At 38.7% G+C, this 18,688-nt stretch overlaps 2 protein-coding genes and 1 non-coding gene across 4 annotated transcripts in view; 2 read left to right on the plus strand and 1 right to left on the minus strand.

Annotated features, from left to right (window-relative positions):
• The window catches only part of LOC123696653, a 35,302-nt gene extending 17,246 nt beyond the window's left edge, over positions 1-18,056 (plus strand). The window contains exons 5-15 of one of the 2 annotated variants that reach the window (XM_045642981.1): positions 5,103-5,229; positions 5,588-5,659; positions 7,306-7,389; positions 7,772-7,896; positions 8,221-8,295; positions 14,675-15,047; positions 15,405-15,597; positions 15,866-15,932; positions 16,014-16,069; positions 16,491-16,655; positions 17,496-18,056. In XM_045642981.1, coding sequence (XP_045498937.1) covers positions 5,103-5,229; positions 5,588-5,659; positions 7,306-7,389; positions 7,772-7,896; positions 8,221-8,295; positions 14,675-15,047; positions 15,405-15,597; positions 15,866-15,932; positions 16,014-16,069; positions 16,491-16,655; positions 17,496-17,675 — 1,517 coding nt within the window. In that variant the 3' untranslated portion in view covers positions 17,676-18,056. The remainder of the gene's footprint in view (positions 1-5,102; positions 5,230-5,587; positions 5,660-7,305; positions 7,390-7,771; positions 7,897-8,220; positions 8,296-14,674; positions 15,048-15,404; positions 15,598-15,865; positions 15,933-16,013; positions 16,070-16,490; positions 16,656-17,495) is intronic. The other variant, XM_045642982.1, reaches the window with a different exon arrangement.
• Positions 3,411-3,481, plus strand: Trnag-gcc. Its single transcript has one exon. It is a non-coding gene; the product is annotated as a tRNA-Gly (tRNA).
• Positions 10,299-12,462, minus strand: LOC123696655. The gene is made up of 2 exons (XM_045642986.1): positions 11,849-12,462; positions 10,299-11,751 (listed from the first exon to the last, which is right to left on the minus strand). Exon 1 carries the CDS (start codon positions 12,406-12,408, stop codon positions 12,001-12,003), a length of 408 nt encoding a protein of 135 aa, XP_045498942.1. The 5' UTR covers positions 12,409-12,462; the 3' UTR covers positions 10,299-11,751; positions 11,849-12,000.
• Positions 18,057-18,688: the final 632 nt, after the last annotated feature.

Here is an 18,688-nt window from a genome sequence, read left to right on the forward strand (position 1 = left end):
TATCCTGATATTAAATGATTGTTCATTATTTTGTACTACTAATTAGGTCTTATATCATAATAATTAGGTATATCATTTCTTGTGCTCATGTCATGTCATGTCTTGTGTTTACTCTATTTTGATTAGTGAAAATAAAATATTTACCTTTTTTTTATAATTTAATAAAATATTTTATTTTTACCTACTGTTTTACTAATAATTATGAAACCGATAATTTTTTTGGCAGAGTGATTAGTGCGTATGCGCTAACGTGTAGCTATAAAAAATATTTAAGAACTTAAACCATATACTAGACCCTTGTTTTCAAACAAAATATGAAACAGTGTGTTGAATAGGTTCATCCAAATGAAATCTTTCGATTACATCAGTATAAAAAGTACATTTATTCATCTAGTAAAAGAATCGACACTTTCGAAAACACTTACTCATAATTGGCAATAGATTAGATTCATAGAAGGTCTTTATTCATTTTAAAGTTGGTAATATCTTAACTGGAGGTCGTTTGGTCCCGCGGTTCACTGGGGAAACCCTAAGGTCTAACCTACATTTTTCGGTTTACCTTCACTAGAATGAAGTAGAAATCCCTAATTGCTTGTATTTAATTTGCGTTTATAAAAACTAAGTTTGGTTAGACTTGCGTGTTTTGCGTTTATACCTAGATACTTAATTGAAAGAATATGTAAAAATCGTTTCACATATTTATGTGTTACTAGCTGTGCTCCGCGGTTTTACCCGCAGTGCTCCCCCCTATTTTTTGGTCTTAGCAAGATGATTATAAATAATAATATACCTAATATAGCCTGTAGCGTTCCTCCTATCTAACACCGAATTATTTCTCAAATCGGACCAGTAGGTAGTTCCCGAGATTAGTGCGTTCAAACAAACAATAATAGATTTTTCCATTTTCAGTAATATTTAAATGTCTGAAAATAATTCAAGACACATGAAAATAATTCAAGTTATTTTTGGTGAAAACTGATAAAAAAAATATCTAGACACGCGGCAGCGTGTCAAGCCGAGTTCAAGCGAAGAGAACTGGCGAGCAGCAGCCGTGTGTATATTTACACGAACCATTTCGAGCCACTTTTCACCCCCTTATAACTCGAAAACTATTTAAGTTAAATAAACCAAATTTGGTACATATCAAGAGGACCTCAAGATTAACAAGAGCCTTAAATTTCATAAATACAGATTAAACAGTTGCGTAGATATTAATATCCAAAAATCGCAATTTTTAAGACTGACTGACTTATAGACATATACAAAACCTAACCCACTTCCAGATGACCTAGAAAGTTCAAATTTTGTAATCAACTAGGTAATAGTGAGTGTACAAAGGAAAAAATCAGAAAATACTGAATTTGTCTGTATTTAATTTTTTTTTCAATGACATAAATTTTGTTTGTATGGAAAAATGGAAATGTTTATAAAAATAGAAAATAGTATATTCACCTTACTAGTCTTAAAAAATAGATCAAAACTAGTCAGTGGCCGAAAAAAATTTTGAAATCCATCAATAAATGACTGAGATATAGATTATTGAAGTTTACATATTATTTTAGCGCGAAACATCTGTAGATTCGAAGCGCCTCTGACATCACACTCACTCGCGCTAGTATCGCTAGGGCTAATTACTTCGATTGCATGATTTCTTTATTCAAAACTGTTATTAAACGTAAAATAAAAGAAAATTGTAATAAAAATATTGCTCATACAGGTAACAATAATATCTGGGGGCACGGTAGTGCCCCCGCCAAGACGAGCCAAGCGAATATATAATTTTACATATTCACATTTATTTATTCTTTATTTATGAGTGTTTAGTTTAGTTTTAATTTCAGTGTAATGGAAGAAAGCTTCGTCGAAGGTCGGAATGATTTAATTTGCGTAGGTAGGTAATATAATATAAGTGAAACATCTTTAGGCGCGTTAAGAGTAAAATTTCAAAATCGCGTCATGGCAATACCGTAACGTCATGGAGTAAGGCGACGATTACAACGATCTTTGCATCTTTGTAATAGTGTGTGTACAAATTCACGCTGGATGTTTAGAAAATCATGTAATCTTTTAAACAGAAAACGAGTTTAAAAAATTGCAGATAATGACGGGGCAATGTGCGCTGACATTCATAACATACAAGAAAATATAGAAAATAATACTAAACAAACCATACAAAGAAACCGCAAGAAAAAATATATAAAAAATCGTATATAAAAAGTATTATATTCATAAAGTAAATCAAATTTGCAGAGTAATTTTCTGTACAAAAAGTAATGATATCCCACCAAAAACATAAATGTAAAAATTGGAGCCGAGTTCAATCGTTGACTTAATTTGCCAAAAAAGAAATGAGATCTAATTAATGTGTGCCTAGTTCTGCAGACAGTCCAGAAATTTATTTATAAAGATGTATTAAGTTCTTAGGTTGACTGAAAACTCAATTGTTTTATTTTCCCTTAGAGAACAATGTTTATTCCAAAATATAACTTTTTTAATTTGAATAATATAATTATTTTCACAAGGCAAACAACTAATGACCTATTGAACCCCATAATTTGATGAGGCTAGTTTTATATACTGTTTATATTTTGTGAGGTTCTAAAAACTAGCCTCATCAAATTATGGGGTTCAATAGGTCATTAGTTGTTTGCTTTGTGAAAATAATTATATTATTCAAATTAAAAAAGTTATATTTTGGAATAAACATTGTTCTCTAAGGGAAAATAAAACAATTGAGTTTTCAGTCAACCTAAGAACTTAATACATCTTTATAAATAAATTTCTGGACTGTCTGCAGAACTAGGCACACATTAATTAGATCTCATTTCTTTTTTGGCAAATTAAGTCAACGATTGAACTCGGCTCCAATTTTTACATTTATGTTTTTGGTGGGATCAATATCACAGGAGCTTACAGGATTCAATTTCGCTTACTTTCTCATTGAAATAGATAAATATTTTTTCAGATTACATTATTTTTTTTAGGTTAAATTGAATTGTATTCAATACTTTTGTATTGTGTACGAGAGAAGTTAATTTTTATAACATAAGAAAATATTAAATAGGTCATTATTTCGTGGATGAAGTGGGCAGAGCCTGGCATAAATAAACAGAAATGAAATGAAATAATTTTACCCATATTAATAACTTATAAAGACATAAAAATAATACTGATAGTTTTTTAAAATATGAAAATATATTCAAGAGCAAAAATTATTAATTTGTAATGAAATCTTAAAATACATATTTTATAACATTTTTTTAGAATAAAGCTTTTATTTCAATAGAAATAGAGTTGTTTATTGATTAAAATATGACTCATAGGAAATAAAAAAATAATTGTGTAATAATTCATTGCAGAATATTTTACCACTTCGGTAAGTGTAACAAATTTTAGAACATAATTTGTAAGCATCGGTGGTTCAGTGGTAGAATGCTCGCCTGCCACGCGGGCGGCCCGGGTTCGATTCCCGGCCGATGCAATACACTTTTTACATTTTTTTATTTGATAAATTACAAAATAATTAATCTGTTAATAAGTATTTTAAAATGAAAATTTCTTTTATGTTTTTAAGTATATTATTTTATCAATGGGGCCTACCTCGTTCATAAAAAATTAATATGCTTAGAGTCTGGAGATATAGTATCAAATATGTAAATTCAATATCTACAGAGTACAGACCCTGACCCACTGTAAGCTGTCCATTGTTTGTGTATCAAGTAGTAATTATTTTGTCTAACTCGTAATCTGCTAAACAATGATACTGGTAAAGCCCATTTGCAATACTTCAAACATGGTACGTAATTGGCCGTCTAATTTTCTTACTTATACAAAACATTATAATTAATATAATATGGGTAAATTTAAAGTGACTTCCAGGGTCGCAATTTGCGACTTCAAACATTTTATATTAAGCTATTGCATAGCTTCTATCGCGAGCCGTGAGCGCGGGGACCGAATCCAGAAATTCCGTAACGAAAAAACCTCATGCTCCCCACTCCGATGGGCACGGAGGTGTGGCTTGAAGGCATGCTATGCATTAGCTTTACCGCGGCAGTCCCCGAGTGCCACACGTCTTTTTTTTATAACTAGCTGTGCCGCGCGGTTTCACCCGCGGACTCCCGCGGGTAAAATCAAGCATTTCATGAGTTATTCTGCTGTATAACTTATTTCTATAAATCTTTATCCGAATCCGTCCAGTTGTTTCGTAGTAATTTTGTATATTAGTCAATAGTCACATTAAGTTTATTAAAAATTTTGCGTCATAGGAACATTCACTATTTTTTATTAAATAATGATTTGTAGCTGCCAAATAGTTATAATTTCCGTTATTTTATACCGGATCACGTCAAGGGCGCCCTCTTGTGGCGATATTATATTTAATAACTTATAACTAATTTTTATTTTGGTTTCGATTGAGAGACATGTTTATATTTTTTGTAGTCAAATTACAAACAGTAGTGTAACATGTTTGTAATTACCACGGAAGTTTCGAATGTGTTTAGGTACCTATGTTACCTATGTTAAAAAATATATTATGTATTACATCCATATTATAGACGTAGGTATCTACTACTCTGAACTTTAGCTAGGTACATTATACTGCTGCATCCTTATTCGCTTATCCGCTAGTGTTTATAAATCACTAGGTATATATACAATATTTTACATATTTCTATATTAGTAGATAAGATACTACACTATTTTGAACTTTATCACGATTTACTTTTATTGGTTTTCTACCAAAAGGATGAAAAAAAAATTTAGACTAATATAAAGAACTGAAGGGTTTTTTAAACGCGCTAATCTCGGGAACTACTGGTCCGATTTTAAAAAAAATTTTCGGAGTTAGATAGCCCATTCATCGAGGAAGGCTATAGGATATATTATTATCAACTCGCTACGACCAACAGGAGCGGAGCACTGCGGGTAAAACCGCAGAGCACAGCAAGTAAATCGTTATAGAGCACATAATAAAAGCACTCTGCTATTTTTTCACTCTACCACATTTTTTTCTCAAATATCAGTGCTGTAAAAATACATGAATAAAACTGATTTAACTTATAGGTATAGGTATTTAATTTGTTAAATAATTTGGCCAGGTTATGGTCACATCGCGCCGAAGACTCAAACGGGCAAGGTGGTTACCATCTTCTACGCCATTTTGGGAATTCCGCTCATGCTGCTGTGCTTGTCTAATATTGGTGATGTTATGGCGTCTTCATTCAGGTATTTTTTTTAGTATTCATGAAATAATATCTCTGTACATTAAAAAATAAATGAAAGAGCTATAAGAGGGTTAAATTGCAGAGCCTAGTCTTAATATCGTTTAACAATGTACTTAACTAGAATTATTTTATTTATTAAAGAAAAACTTCACAACATTTATGATAGATACAATACATATCTATGCTATTTCGTGTGCATGTGCATTCAAATGCAGTATAGATATTTTCCGTTACGAGTTAGTGCTTGTATAAAAAATAAAGGCGAAACTTTTTATATTCTGGTTTTAACTTTTACTTGAAATGGTTCTTTTTTTTTCTTTTTTTGGTTTTTACATCGAAATACATTTTGATGATTTCAGGTTTTTATATTGGCGTGTATGCTGCTACGTGTGTACGCGCCCGCCCAAAGAGCACCATCGGTATCATTCCAGGTAGGTAATTTTTCTTCAATGTAATCATTCAATAACCTATAATACGTATATGTGAGTATTTTGATGGTATCTTTACGGCAAATTTATATTTTTTTGAAGTGAAACTCCTGTATCGGGGTTGTAAAAAAAAATAATATAACATTTTTTCGTTACGCGTGACATTTTTCCGTTACGCGCCGTCTTTTCCTTATCTCTACCACGCGTAATAACTTTACAGAAATACGTTGAGTATAGTAAATTACTTTTGTACGCCTCATAAGCGAAGCGTTGAGGTGGGTACTACTGTCACTTCGCGCAAAACATCTGATTTTTCAAACTTAAAATGTCTTTATGTATCATACATTGCACTTGTAAGATAATACATACACACACATATTAAGAAAAATCACTATTTTTAACATTCATGATATTTTTGATGTTATTTTTGTTATTTAAACTAGTTAAAAAACAGTTTAAAAAAGTTCTGTCTTGGACGTCCGTGTGTCTGTATGTGCGGAGGATTTCCTTGTTAACACGATAGCGACCGAAATACTTTACTAATCGAGTCTTTTTTTTTCTCTTACGCTTGAGTATGCTCAGGAATAGAACCCTTTCATTTTTCAGGGTCTGATTCGATGTGGTTTAATTGTTATTAAATAAACAAAAAAAAATATCGACTGTTCTCCATAATTTTAGTATATATCTATATATATTATTTATTTATTTATTTTTTTTTATATTTATAGTGTACTCAAAATTCACCATTATAAACTCGATTCTTTATACTATAAGCCAAGGTTTAAAAAAATAAGTTGGTAGTCAGTCCCTTAAACCTGCGCAGTTTCACATCTAGGTGGGGCCACAAGAAAAATAGCTCAATTATTACGGTACCGCTTTCTTTACTTTTCCAACTGTTTTATTTTATTTCTTTTTTATATTATTAGTATACTCTTTATAAATAATCAATTTTATTGTAAAGGATGAGATTATGAGGCGTGCACTTTTGGATTTTCCAAACTATTTGAAAAATAAGGTCATAAAGAAGTTTCACTTCTTACGTGTGTACACTAGTACAAGCACAATTTTTTTATTTTTATAATTAATCAACGTTTGAATTATAGTAAATAGAAGAAGCTCTATTCGTTGAATATGAATATGAGTAAAATATTTACTTAGAATCTTAAATATTTTACTTTAATTGAAGCTAAAAGTATTTTAATGTATACCAACTAATTAAAGACTAGCTTTCCGCCCGCGGCTTCACCCACGTTTTCAAAGAAAAACCCGCATAGTTCCCGTTCCCGTGGGATTTCCGGGATAAAACCTATCCTATGTGTTAATCCAAGTTACCCTCTATATGTGTGCTAAATTTCATTCAAATCCATTCAGTAGTTTTTACGTGAAAGAGTAACAAACATCCATACATCCATACTTACAAACTTTCGCCTTTATAATAGTAGTAGGATGTATATCGTACCTAGTAACATAATCTAAAATGAAAATTTATGTGTTAAAAGTGCTCTCTTGAATTAAGCACAATTTATTTAAGCTTAAGAAACAGCTATCATCATAGAAAATAAAAGGTAAGGCATAAAAATAAATCATATTTATAGGCGCCATATTTTATTTATTCACAAAGTATAAACATTGCTACACACTTTGTCCAGGCGCGCACAACGAGGTACGAGCATGCGCTGCTCCACGCGGCGGCGGCGGCCCCTCGAGCGGTCGCACTCTGATACTGATTGCAGGTAATTTGCTTTTACTATGGTAATAAACGGCGCTTTTAGCAGAGCAACATTTCAGTTGCGAAATTTGTTACAGAATTAAAAAATAGAGAAAAATATTCAGCTCAAAGCTACATTGTGTTTTTTTTCGCGTTAAGATGTAGAAGCCCTTTTGGATAACATCGAGACACCACACAATAAAAATTTGTTTATTAATTCCTTCATAAACAAAGGTGATATTCACATATATCTGCGATAAAAGCAATGCAGAAATTTTCAAAAATCTACTTCACGCTTTACCTAATTCTCTACAATCGCAAAAAAAGTTATGCATTATGGTACTAATCATCATCACCAGAATTTGTTTAATCCATAGTACGATAATCTAAACCATTATTAAATACAGGTACCGTGACAGCGGCTACAACAGCAATCGACTGAAGCACCCCCGCCGCCCCGCGCCCGACCCTGTGCCTTTGCCATCCACTTCTAGAGCTAGAACACAACCACCAGTGTATTCAAGACCACATGGTAAGAGATTATTACTTTTAAAATAGAAAAAATGACAGTTTGTTGAACGGAACTTTATATAAAAAAAAACAAAGTTAGATATTCATTCAAACGCTCTAAATTTCATTTTCTATAGACATCTTAGATATTTTTACATCTTTGTAATTATTTGATATTCATTGTTATGCAGTAGCAGTGGCATACGGTATCACCCGCGGATAAAACCACGAGCAACGTGGTAGCCACAAGCCATAAAAGTATAACTGATAGACAGAGAAGACTTTATTTTCACATACATTAATATTATGGCCAGAAAAGTAAAAATACTTTATTTTAATCCTTTAGGACACAGAGATTTTGACGATGAGCACATACAGCCGGGATTAAATAGACATGGAAGGCATCTTTATGAAGAAGGAGGTGAGTTTTGTTAAAGTATGTTTGATATATACAGTATATAATAATAGACGGGCATTTCTCCGCAACTCGACGTCAAGCGCCTATTTTGCGTGAGAGAGGGAGGTGGGGGAAACCAGCTAAAACTGAAACCACCCGAGCTCCTCCATGAAGCCAAGCAGCTTGTGAGGGCTGCCAAAGGCTTCGGGGAGGGACCCAGGAGACCCCAGGTATCTTGCCCTGTACTCCGCAACCCCCTTACATTCCATGATGACGTGGGCTGCCGTTTCCTCGGTCGCCATGCATGCTCTGCATAGCGGACTGTCTGTGATCCCTAGATTAAAGAGATGTTTGTTAAAGGGGCCGTGCCCTGTGAGGGTCCCTGTTATTACACGTAGTTGCACTCTACGTAGGTTGAGAAGCCGACGTGCAAGTCTCGAGTCAATGTCCGGTAGGGCTTCTCTGGCTTGCTTGCAGTCAGATCTGCTTGACCATTCCGCTCTCTGAGCAGTGCTAGTGAGCTGGGTAATCATCATCCGGGTCCAGCTAGCAGGTAGCGGTATAATGGGAAAAGGTCCCATGACCGGTGTTTCAGATGCCCTTCTGGCTAGTATATCAGCAGCATCGTTTCCACGTGAGCTACTGTGTCCTTTTATCCATTGTAATACTAGGGAATTTCCCAGGTCACATACCTTAGTTAGGGCTAAGTGACACTCAAGGGTCAACCCTGAAGTGATTTCATGGCTTTTGATTGCCATGAGTGCTGCTTTGCTATCCGATAGGATCCGAATCGAATAGTTTGTTACATTTCTTTTAATTATGGCCGAAGCTGCAAGTAGAAGTCCTAGGCATTCAGCCTGAAAGACTGTATTATGGGGTCCCAAGGGGTGCGAGATGTTAATGTTTAGGTCCTCAGAGAAGACCCCAGCACCCGTACCATTTCCAGTCTTGGACCCGTCCGTGAAGATTAGAAGGTCTTCAACGCTGTTGTGTTCTGACGTGTATTCACGTAGCTGTATCTTATATTTCTTGTCAAAGATGAATTGCTTTGGGATCTTATCACTTATGGCAAGGAGTGAGGACTCCTTCTCAGCTGCTATAGTTAAGATCTTACTGTGTGCTGTAGGCAACATTCTCCAGAGGTTTTGTGTCTTTAACCTTACAGCTGTCGCTAGAGCTTCTTGTCTTACAAAAAGATGTAGGGGTGGCAGGTCGAGCATTGCCTCAATCGCAGCAGTTGGTGTTGTGCTCATGCTGCCAGTGATTGCCAGACAGGCGAGTCTTTGAAATCTCTGCAGTTTGCTTATAGCCGCCGATTGTTGTGTCCTTGGCCACCAAACCACAGAGCCGTAGGTTAGCATTGGTCTTATGACGGTTTTGTAGAGCCACATTGTGATTTTCGGGGAGAGCCCCCATCTATTACCAATCATTTTGTGGCATTGCCAGAAAGAAATGCTTGTTTTTTTCGATCTTGTTTTCAAGGTGTTTGTTCCAGTTAAGTTTATCGTCTAAGGTAATCCCGAGGTACTTAACCTCTTTCGATAACTGAAGTACGGAGCCAAATAGCTTTGGTAGCTGGTAGCTTCCTAGAAGGCGTCGGTTGGTGAATGTGAAAGGTCATATTTGTTGCACCAGCGCTCAACTATCGATAGAGCTCTCTGTGTAATTTCACAGACAACACTCGTGAACTTACCAGAGATAAGTATTACTAGGTCGTCTGCATATCCAATGGTATGGAATTTGTTTTTGTTTAGTGTGCTGATCAAGTCGTTTACAACTAGGTTCCACAGGAGCGGTGAAAGAACTCCCCCTTGTGGGCAGCCTCTGGTGACCAGCACTTTCTTTGATTTATCCTTGCTAAGTTGTATCTCTCTACTGCCTAGCATGTTTATAATCCATGAGGCTACTGTGGGGTTAACCTCATGCTGTGATAGGGCGTTTTGTATACTTGAGTAGTGTGTCTTATCGAAAGCTCCCTCAATGTCTACGAAAGTGCCCAGGCACATTGATTTTTCTTGGAAGGCTTCTTCTATTTTGGACACCACACAGTGTAAGGCCGAATCGGTAGATTTACCATGGCTGTAGGCATGTTGGTTCCGATGTAGTGGAAAACGCGCGAGGGCAGTATCTCTAATGTGTCTATCACATAGCCGTTCCAGTGTTTTAAGTAAAAAGGATGTGAGGCTGATAGGTCTGTGGGCTTTCGCATCCGTGTAGTCTGTTTTCCCTGGTTTAGGAATGAAAATAACGTCAACAGTCCTCCAGCTGGTCGGTATATAGCCGTGAGCAAGACTGGATGTCAGAATGGCAGATAGATGAGACGTGAGTATCGGTCCCCCCCATTGTAATAAAGCTGGGTATATACCATCTGGACCAGGTGCCTTGTATGCTTGAAAGCTGTCGATTGCCCATTGTACTTTTTCCTTACTGACTATGAGCTCAGCAGTACTCCAGTTGTCCTCACATGGTGTGTGGGTTGCCGTATCTTTCCTTTCATGTCGTTGTATGAATTTGCAGCCGGGGAAGTGTGTCTGCATCAGAACAGCTTCCGTCTCAGCTGGTGTTTTTGTAAGAGTGTTGTCGCCTTTTTTGATCGATCCCAGCTTGGTCGTATTGCAGCAGGAGATGACTTTGCGCACTCTGTTTGCTTGATTACAGGATTCAATGCCATCACAGAATTTCTTCCATCCTGCACTGCTTCTGAATCTTATTTGTCTTTTGTATTCAGCTTTGTTTACTTTGTAAGTGTTCCAATCATGGTCGCAGTTAGTGTTCATTGCACGGTTTAGTGATCTTCTGACCAATTGTCTTTGTTTGGCAAGTTCCGGTCCCCACCAGGATTGCTGTTTGGCACCTGCTACTTTCGTTGCCCGCAGGGGGCAGGCAGTGTTATAGCTGGAAATAATATTTGTAGTTAGTTGCTCTGCCAGACGTTCTAAATCCGGTATATTCATAATTCTATCTGGAAAGCATGCATTCGTAAGGAGGTTTTCAAGATGGGCCCGGTAGAGTGTCCTATCAGTTTTCCTGGGATTCCTTGTAGGAATGGGTGTAATAGTGTTTACCTGTAGGTTAAAGCGTAGCCACCTGTGATCGGAGCAAGAAGCCTCCTTTGACACGTGCCAGTTGTTAATGCTACCTATGATGCCAGGGGTCGCCAGTGTGAGATCAATGATAGTTCTACATCGGCGAGTGACGAAGGTTGGTTCGGCACCTGTATTGACTAAATTAAGACTAGTTGTAAATAGGTATTCAACAAGGTCTCTACCTCTGTTGTTACCTGTAGGCATCCCCCATAGGGGGTGGTGTGCATTGCAGTCTGTGCCCGCGATAAGCTCCAAACCCTCTCCCGCGCAGTACTCCACCAGCCTGGCAAATTCTCGCGGTGGTGGGTCTTCATCTGCCGGCATGTACGTCGAGGCGATCACAATGTTGGGCCTGTGGTTGTTGTCGCCTAGTAGTAGGATGGCGCATACATCCCTAGAACAGAATTCTGTTAGTGCATGCACTTGTAGATTATTAGAGACATAAATACAGGATCTGGGTTTAATAGAACCTGTTATGGAAATAATCTTACCTCCGATGTTAGTGAGGCCGTTGATTTTGCCAGAGTTGCTTACCCACGGCTCTTGGATAAGCACAATGGCCGTAGTGGTTACCTCCAGCCATTTCCTGAGCTGAGCCGTAGCGCTCTGACTGTGCTGGAGGTTTGCTTGAAGAAAGTGGCATTCAGATGAGGGGTTCGCCATCATCAGATAGCATCCCCTCTTCCTCCTGACCAAGGGCCAAGCCACCGAACCTTCTGGTGTACTCATCACCACTCTCCGAATCAGCCGACTCTGGGTCGCCCGAATCTACTGAGAGCAGGATGAGTTCATCGTCAGGCGTCACCTCCATAGGCGCATCAGTTGTGTCGCGCGATGTGGAGGGAGCTGTGGCTTGCTCCTCACTTTCTGTTGTTAAACTAGGCAGTGTTTCAGCCTTGTTTAAGTCAGGATCCGACTTTGCAGACGTGGTCGCATTTTCCACCGTTGGTTTGTCCCATTCGGGGGGCCATTCGGTATATTTACCCTTTGGCCCCTGGAACTTAATATAGACCGAGCCAAAGAAGAATCCTAGGCAACGGTTATGCTCCATGACCGTAGAGACCAAATCCTCCGGTATGCTGACGACAACAAACGTTTCCGCTTCCTGTACCTCAGCCCGAAGGAGCAGGATGCCACATTACACACATATATATACACAGCGGTGTACCTGCGCCCAGTCATTGTGGTACCGGAGTTGAAGGCCGACAACCTTCATGTCCTTCCACACACCTGGGAGCAGGATGCCACAGCGCACTCTACGCGGCACGTCCGCAAGTCTTCTGACGCAGATTTTGTCACCAGAAGGCAGTGTAACCTTCTTGGTGGCTGCTTTGAGCCAATCCACCGTCCTCGCATCGTCGCACCATAGCTTAAGGACGCCCCCCTTAAACATGGGTTTGCCCCTAAATAGGATGCACTCGTCTCCTTCCCTATAGTTCAAGGCTTCTTGATGAAGCAAGGGTTGGAGTGATGCCAGGATGTGGTCGGCTTGTTCTTGGTTAAGGTGACCAGTTGGTGTGTCAGATGTTATCGCCACAATTAGGTCACCCTTAACTGCATCCGCATAACTCGCGGTCTGGACAGCCCGGTACTCATTAAGGCATGGCTTCTTTTTCGCCCCTCTCGGTGATATAGTGTCATCGAGACGTGATCGTTTAGAGCCAGCAGAGTCTCTCGAGCTTGTCTGAACGGGTTTTGAATGCCGATTTGGCCCTAGTCCGGAACCCGTAGCAGCGGCAGCTGAACCGCTCATAGCACTTGCGGATTTGGGCTAGTTTTATCCAATTCGGATTGTAGTTTGTGACGAGCCATTAATTTGCGTCGTCGTTTACTGCTCAATCGGTTTTTTGTCGTACCGTCGCTCGAGTTGGAGGTCCGCTTCCCTGGTGGGTCGCTTTCCTGGTGTTTCCCAACTGGTGCATTTTTTCCTTTGCGACTCTGTTGGGGAACAATGGTCCAGTCCGAGGACAGATCGCCACCGGCCGATGACTGGGGGCGACACGACTCAGGCCCCGTAGGAGATTTCTCCCCTGCAGGGTCGAGGGTCCCCCGCAGCCCAACCATCGGCGCCGTGAAGACAACCAAATTTGTAGGGGGGCGGGAGCGTGATTGCGTCTCAGTCACACCCACTAATGGATTCCCTTCAACCAGTTCCATCGGGCCCATCAGGCATTCTGAGGTCCCTCCGTGCGTGGTCGTCGGTGCACCGTCTGGTCGCAACTTTGACACAGCAGCTCGTTCCGCTGTAGGATTTGGTACTGTTGTAGGGGGGCGGGAGCAAGATTGCATCTCGGTCACACCCAAAGCCGGATTCCCTTCAACCAATTCCATCGGTCCCGTCAGGTATTCTGAGGTCCCTTTGTTCATGGTCGTCGGTGCACCGGCTGGTCGCGACATTGACGCATCCGCTCGTTTCGCTGTCGGTTTTTGTAAGGTATGTTTTGATGCGCTACTCACCTTGTTCACCACGTCAGCCGAGGCTTCAGTGTAGCTCGGCGGAGAAGCGCACGCCGAGCTGGCCAACTTTTTGGGTTTCCCCTTAGGATGGCCGTGTTTTGAACGAGGCCCCGCCTCAGCCTCAGGTCGACAACACAAGCCCGAGGGTGGTCGCGTCACTTTGGCCGAAGCAGAGCCCCGTCCCAGATTCGCAGGCTTCGGTCCCTTGGGTTTCCCCGGGGGCCCAGCGCCTGAAGCGTTATTCGGTCCAGCAGTTTTTGGCACAGAGGAGGCCTGGGATCCCACCTCCTCAGTGACGGTTTCTATATGCAAGTTTTTGCCCCCCCCAGAATACGTGGGGCTGCCTGAGTCCAACTCAGGGAGGGATTCTCCACCCTTGGTGGTACCCTCCTGGGGTAATTCCTTTTTGAAACTTGCTTCCATACTTCTCCACCTATCCCCCTCCAGTTTGCAGTACGCCTGCCGGGTTAAACCCGCCAGCCGCTATCTAGGGCTGGGCCCTTTCGGCTCCACAGCGGCCTAATCGGCCCCAACCCCAGTACTAGGTGATGCTGCGCACATACCATCACCTAGGAGTATTATTTAACAGCCCTCCGGCCAGTGTGTCACTCGGTTGGCACCACCCGGGGGGCACGTGTAGGGCAGGCCTAATATAATTAGGTGGTTTAAACCTACGGACGCGAGTGACGCCGCCAAACCCCAAAATATATACAGTAATTAGATCAACACGGTATAGTATAGGTACCTATAGTGTCATTTATTTACCGCACATAGCTATTGTGAATTTTGAATTATATTCTGCAAGGAGAGAATTTGCTTCAGCTAAGTTGATTACCTACTTATGCATTGCTTTTTTTCAGAAGAATTTCCAAAAATATCTCTACCATTACAAGATTTAGAAGCAGCATTGAAGGAATTGGATAACTATCAAAAGAAAGTCGTGAAACCAGAGTTACGAAGCAAATCTTTACCTCGACCGGCGAGAACAAAGTCCGATTTTGGTCCTTTGAGGAACTTTGACCAAAGACATTATGAAATGGACGATGGAAAGGAAATATATGAAATGCATGACCTACATGATGTTGATTATGAGAATTATAAAGAGAGGAAAGCGTTGGAGGAACGGGAAAAACGGCAGAGGGACCGAGAGGACTCTGGTTATAGAGATCACGGGTACGATCCAGAGAGTGATGATTTTGAATTCGACGTGCCGAGAAGAAGGAATGATCGCAGGTAAGTTTTAAAATGATTTGAAATAGAGATAAGCAGGGAAATGATATCCCACTGATACAATTTCCCTGCTTATCTCTATCGCTTCTTCTTCTAATAACTGAAGTTTTTTGATGTTTGACGAGAAAAGCCATAATTTTGGCATCAAAAGCAACAAACAATGAGTCAAAAACAATGCTCGTGATTAAACATAATATCTGACAAATTATAAAACTTGCTTTCTTGTTTCCAAAATATCATTATGTAAAATTAATAAGACACATGACTTTGATATTACATACAGTCCTATGACGTTCCTGATAAAACAGAATAGGAGTCAAGTTATTGAAGAGTAAACATTTTCATTTCATCATTTACCAGATACGACCGCGGCAGATCCGAATACTACGAACGCGACATAGAAGAGTACCCAGACCGCAAGCGAGGCAGGCGCGCCCGGAGTGCCGTGTACGAGAGCGAGCGGCGCGAGGACTGGGGCGAGGACGTGGAGCGCGGCCGGCGGCGGCTGCGGCGCCTGCACACCGTGGAGGAGCCCAGACCACACCGATATTATGTGAGCTTGTGGTATTACACTACACAATACTACGAGCTGGAAGGAGAGTACCAAGATGGATAGAAATAAAGGATATTCAGATAATTCATGTTAATAACAATGATGTCAGGTGTTAAGAATCACCTGGAACTAATTTGGATAAAAATTGTAAAATATTTAAAAGTGTTATCTTTCATGTTATCTTTAAAAGAGAGTACCTATATCAAATTTGTTTAAAGAAATGTAAAGAAGTAAAGAATAATTATCAAAATTATGTATTTTTGTACAGACACCTTCACCAGATAGAGATGAATGGAGTGATGAAGCACCACCCATACATCGTGGTAGACCAGCAGGTAAAGTGTAACTTTAGTAACATCCATTTTGTCGATTTACATTTTTTAAATAATTTTTAATAACAAGAAGTATAATTTCAGCTTGGGGTTCCCGACAATCCGATTTATGTCCAGCACCAATGTCTTATAAGGAAGAAGTAAGTAAAAACATAAAATAGAGGTTTTTTATGTGCGATATGATATTATAATGTTTAGTTAATACTTTAAAGCTTTTAGTGTAGCTGTGTGTAGGGAGATGAAATTAAAGGTAGCTGCCAATTAATTTTATATTGTGACTGTGCGACACGGCCGAAAATCCTGCTGCGTCAGCACAGCACCTACTTACAAGCTGGATACGCCATACGTCCACTAGAATTATTAGAAAACACATAGAATATTTTATTGACCGGGAATGGCGTAAAATCTATTTTATTCCCAAGCGAGAATATAATCTTTCAAATTCAAAGTTTTTCAAATTTACTCCTTACGAAATTCTTCTTTACTTTATGTCCTCAAATAAACAAGAGCCTTCAGCATTTGTTGGATATTCATCAAATTCCATATTACATTTTTTTATAGATAAAACCCGTACCCATTTGGCTGTGCGTGTTTCTCGTAGCGTCCTACATAGTGGCTGGCACGTTCCTCTTCAAGCGGTGGGAGGGCTGGGCGTACCTCGACGCGGCCTACTTCTGCTTTATAACTCTGACCACTATTGGTTTTGGGGATTTTGTGCCTGCTCAGGTATTATTCTTGTGTATTATTTATGAATGAATTTAATATTTAGATTGATGAAGAAAATTACAATAAAATAGACCAATTTGAGTAAGACTTAATGGTTAATGTAAATATGAATGGAAAATGTTATAGTGTGTAAATTTTAAGTGAGTAATCCTCTTAATGCTAAGGAATATGAGGAAAAACCAATGTTGATTAAGAAATGCAATGATACTGATAATTTACAATGTCTGTCTGCTTTTACTTTATCATCAATTAATGTCTACATAGAGCAGTGGTGGCTCAGTGGTGAGACCTCGGACTTCGAATCGATAAGTCCGAGGTTCGAGACCAGGCGAGCGGCAGGAAATAAATTGATTTTTCAATTTATCTGCGCATGTTGTAACATCACCACTTCTCGAACGGTGAAGGAAAACATCGTGAGGAAACCGACATGTCGAAGAATTAAAAAGTTCAACGACATGTGTCATCCACCAACACGCACTTGGCCAGCGTGGTGGATTATGGCCTGTACCCTCATAGGAGGCCCGTGTCCCAGCAGTGGGAACGTATAATATGGGCTGATGATGATGATGATGATGAATGTCTACATAATTTTACAGATGAGCTTTTCAAAAACAGACACACCGACTTGAATGAAACACTGTTTCCTACCGTTTATTGCTTTAAAGCTACCTACGTTCGTGTCCTACGTATATCAACTGTATAATACACAATACTATTCTATTATTATGAGTTTAAAGTGTCTCCTTTTATCGACATATCTATTACTACTTTATGGCTTCTTAATAAATGTTATTTAAACGATTAATAATTGAAATATCTTTCACTTTCTCTGTCTTCTAGGGGCAAAGCGGTGGAGCAGATGCAGTACATTCAATAGCTCTCTGTTCCTTATACCTCCTGTTTGGTATCGCGTTACTGGCTATGTCCTTCAACCTGGTGCAGGAGGAGGTCAGGGCGAACGTCGCCGCGGTTGCCACGAGACTGGGGATCATTAAACCGAAGGAAACTGATGATTATTAGGCTTAGATAATTGGAATAGAACATCGAGAAGTCAAGATTCTGTATGGGTCGCAAAGCTAGTTAAGTTTAAGCCTATTAGAAGAGAGAATGACATGTTTTATAATTTTTGTATATGATATAATTGTAGTGGACAGTTTGCACAATGATCGCATTCGACGGAATCTAATTTAATGTATTTAATGTAATATTTTGCGTTTTAAATCTGTAAAAAGTCCTTAAAAGCAATAATAAGTACGTACTTGTATATGCATAAGATAATTAGCTATATCATATTTCATAAAAAAATGTTGTTATAATTTTTAGGTATATTTTTTTAATGTGTTACTTTTTAACTGTCGTTTTGTAAATAAGTTAATATTACGTATTTATAGAAAATAAACAATATTTGAAAAACATGCGTGCATTTTTTTTACAAAGATACTTAAGTTTTTAAAGCTTTTTTTAGTTTTTATCTAATTCTCTAACTAACTCTATATAACGCCATAAAATGCACAGTCCCTTCGGTGTCGTTATATAGAGTTTACACTGTATATCTTTCAAGGCTTCTTAGGTGCTTTCTTGGTAAGGTAGGTAAGACACGGGTTCGATCCCCGTAAAATGAACATTTTTTTTATATCCAATTTTTCTAATAATACTACTATATAATAATACATTCAATATTATTAAGTATGCATAATAATGCAATTAGAATTAATTTTTATCCCTTTGTTCTGGCAATTAGACAAGAAAGATTGATTTAAAAAGCACATAATTTCTAACAAAAATAAATGTACATACAACCTTGTTTACTTATTTGTTTAAATGAGTATTAGGTACTTTAAACGACATTGCTATCAAGTACAATTAGAAAATGCAGAGAATAAACACACACAAGTGAGTCCCAATATTTCCAATCTAATCGTGCAATTTAAGCATAATTTAAATGTAACCTTCATTCCACTATCAGCTGTATCATTTCCTACAAATATTATCGAAATAATCATGTAAATTATGATCGTATTATCAATTTGATT

Source organism: Colias croceus, chromosome 13 (assembly GCF_905220415.1).
Source record: "Colias croceus chromosome 13, ilColCroc2.1".
In the NCBI taxonomy this organism is placed as follows: Eukaryota; Metazoa; Arthropoda; class Insecta; order Lepidoptera; family Pieridae; genus Colias; species Colias croceus.

What these genes read in the sequence shown, in the direction of transcription:
- LOC123696655 (XM_045642986.1), bottom strand. Translation starts at nt 12,408, where the DNA reads ATGGAGCATAACCGTTGCCTAGGATTCTTCTTTGGCTCGGTCTATATT.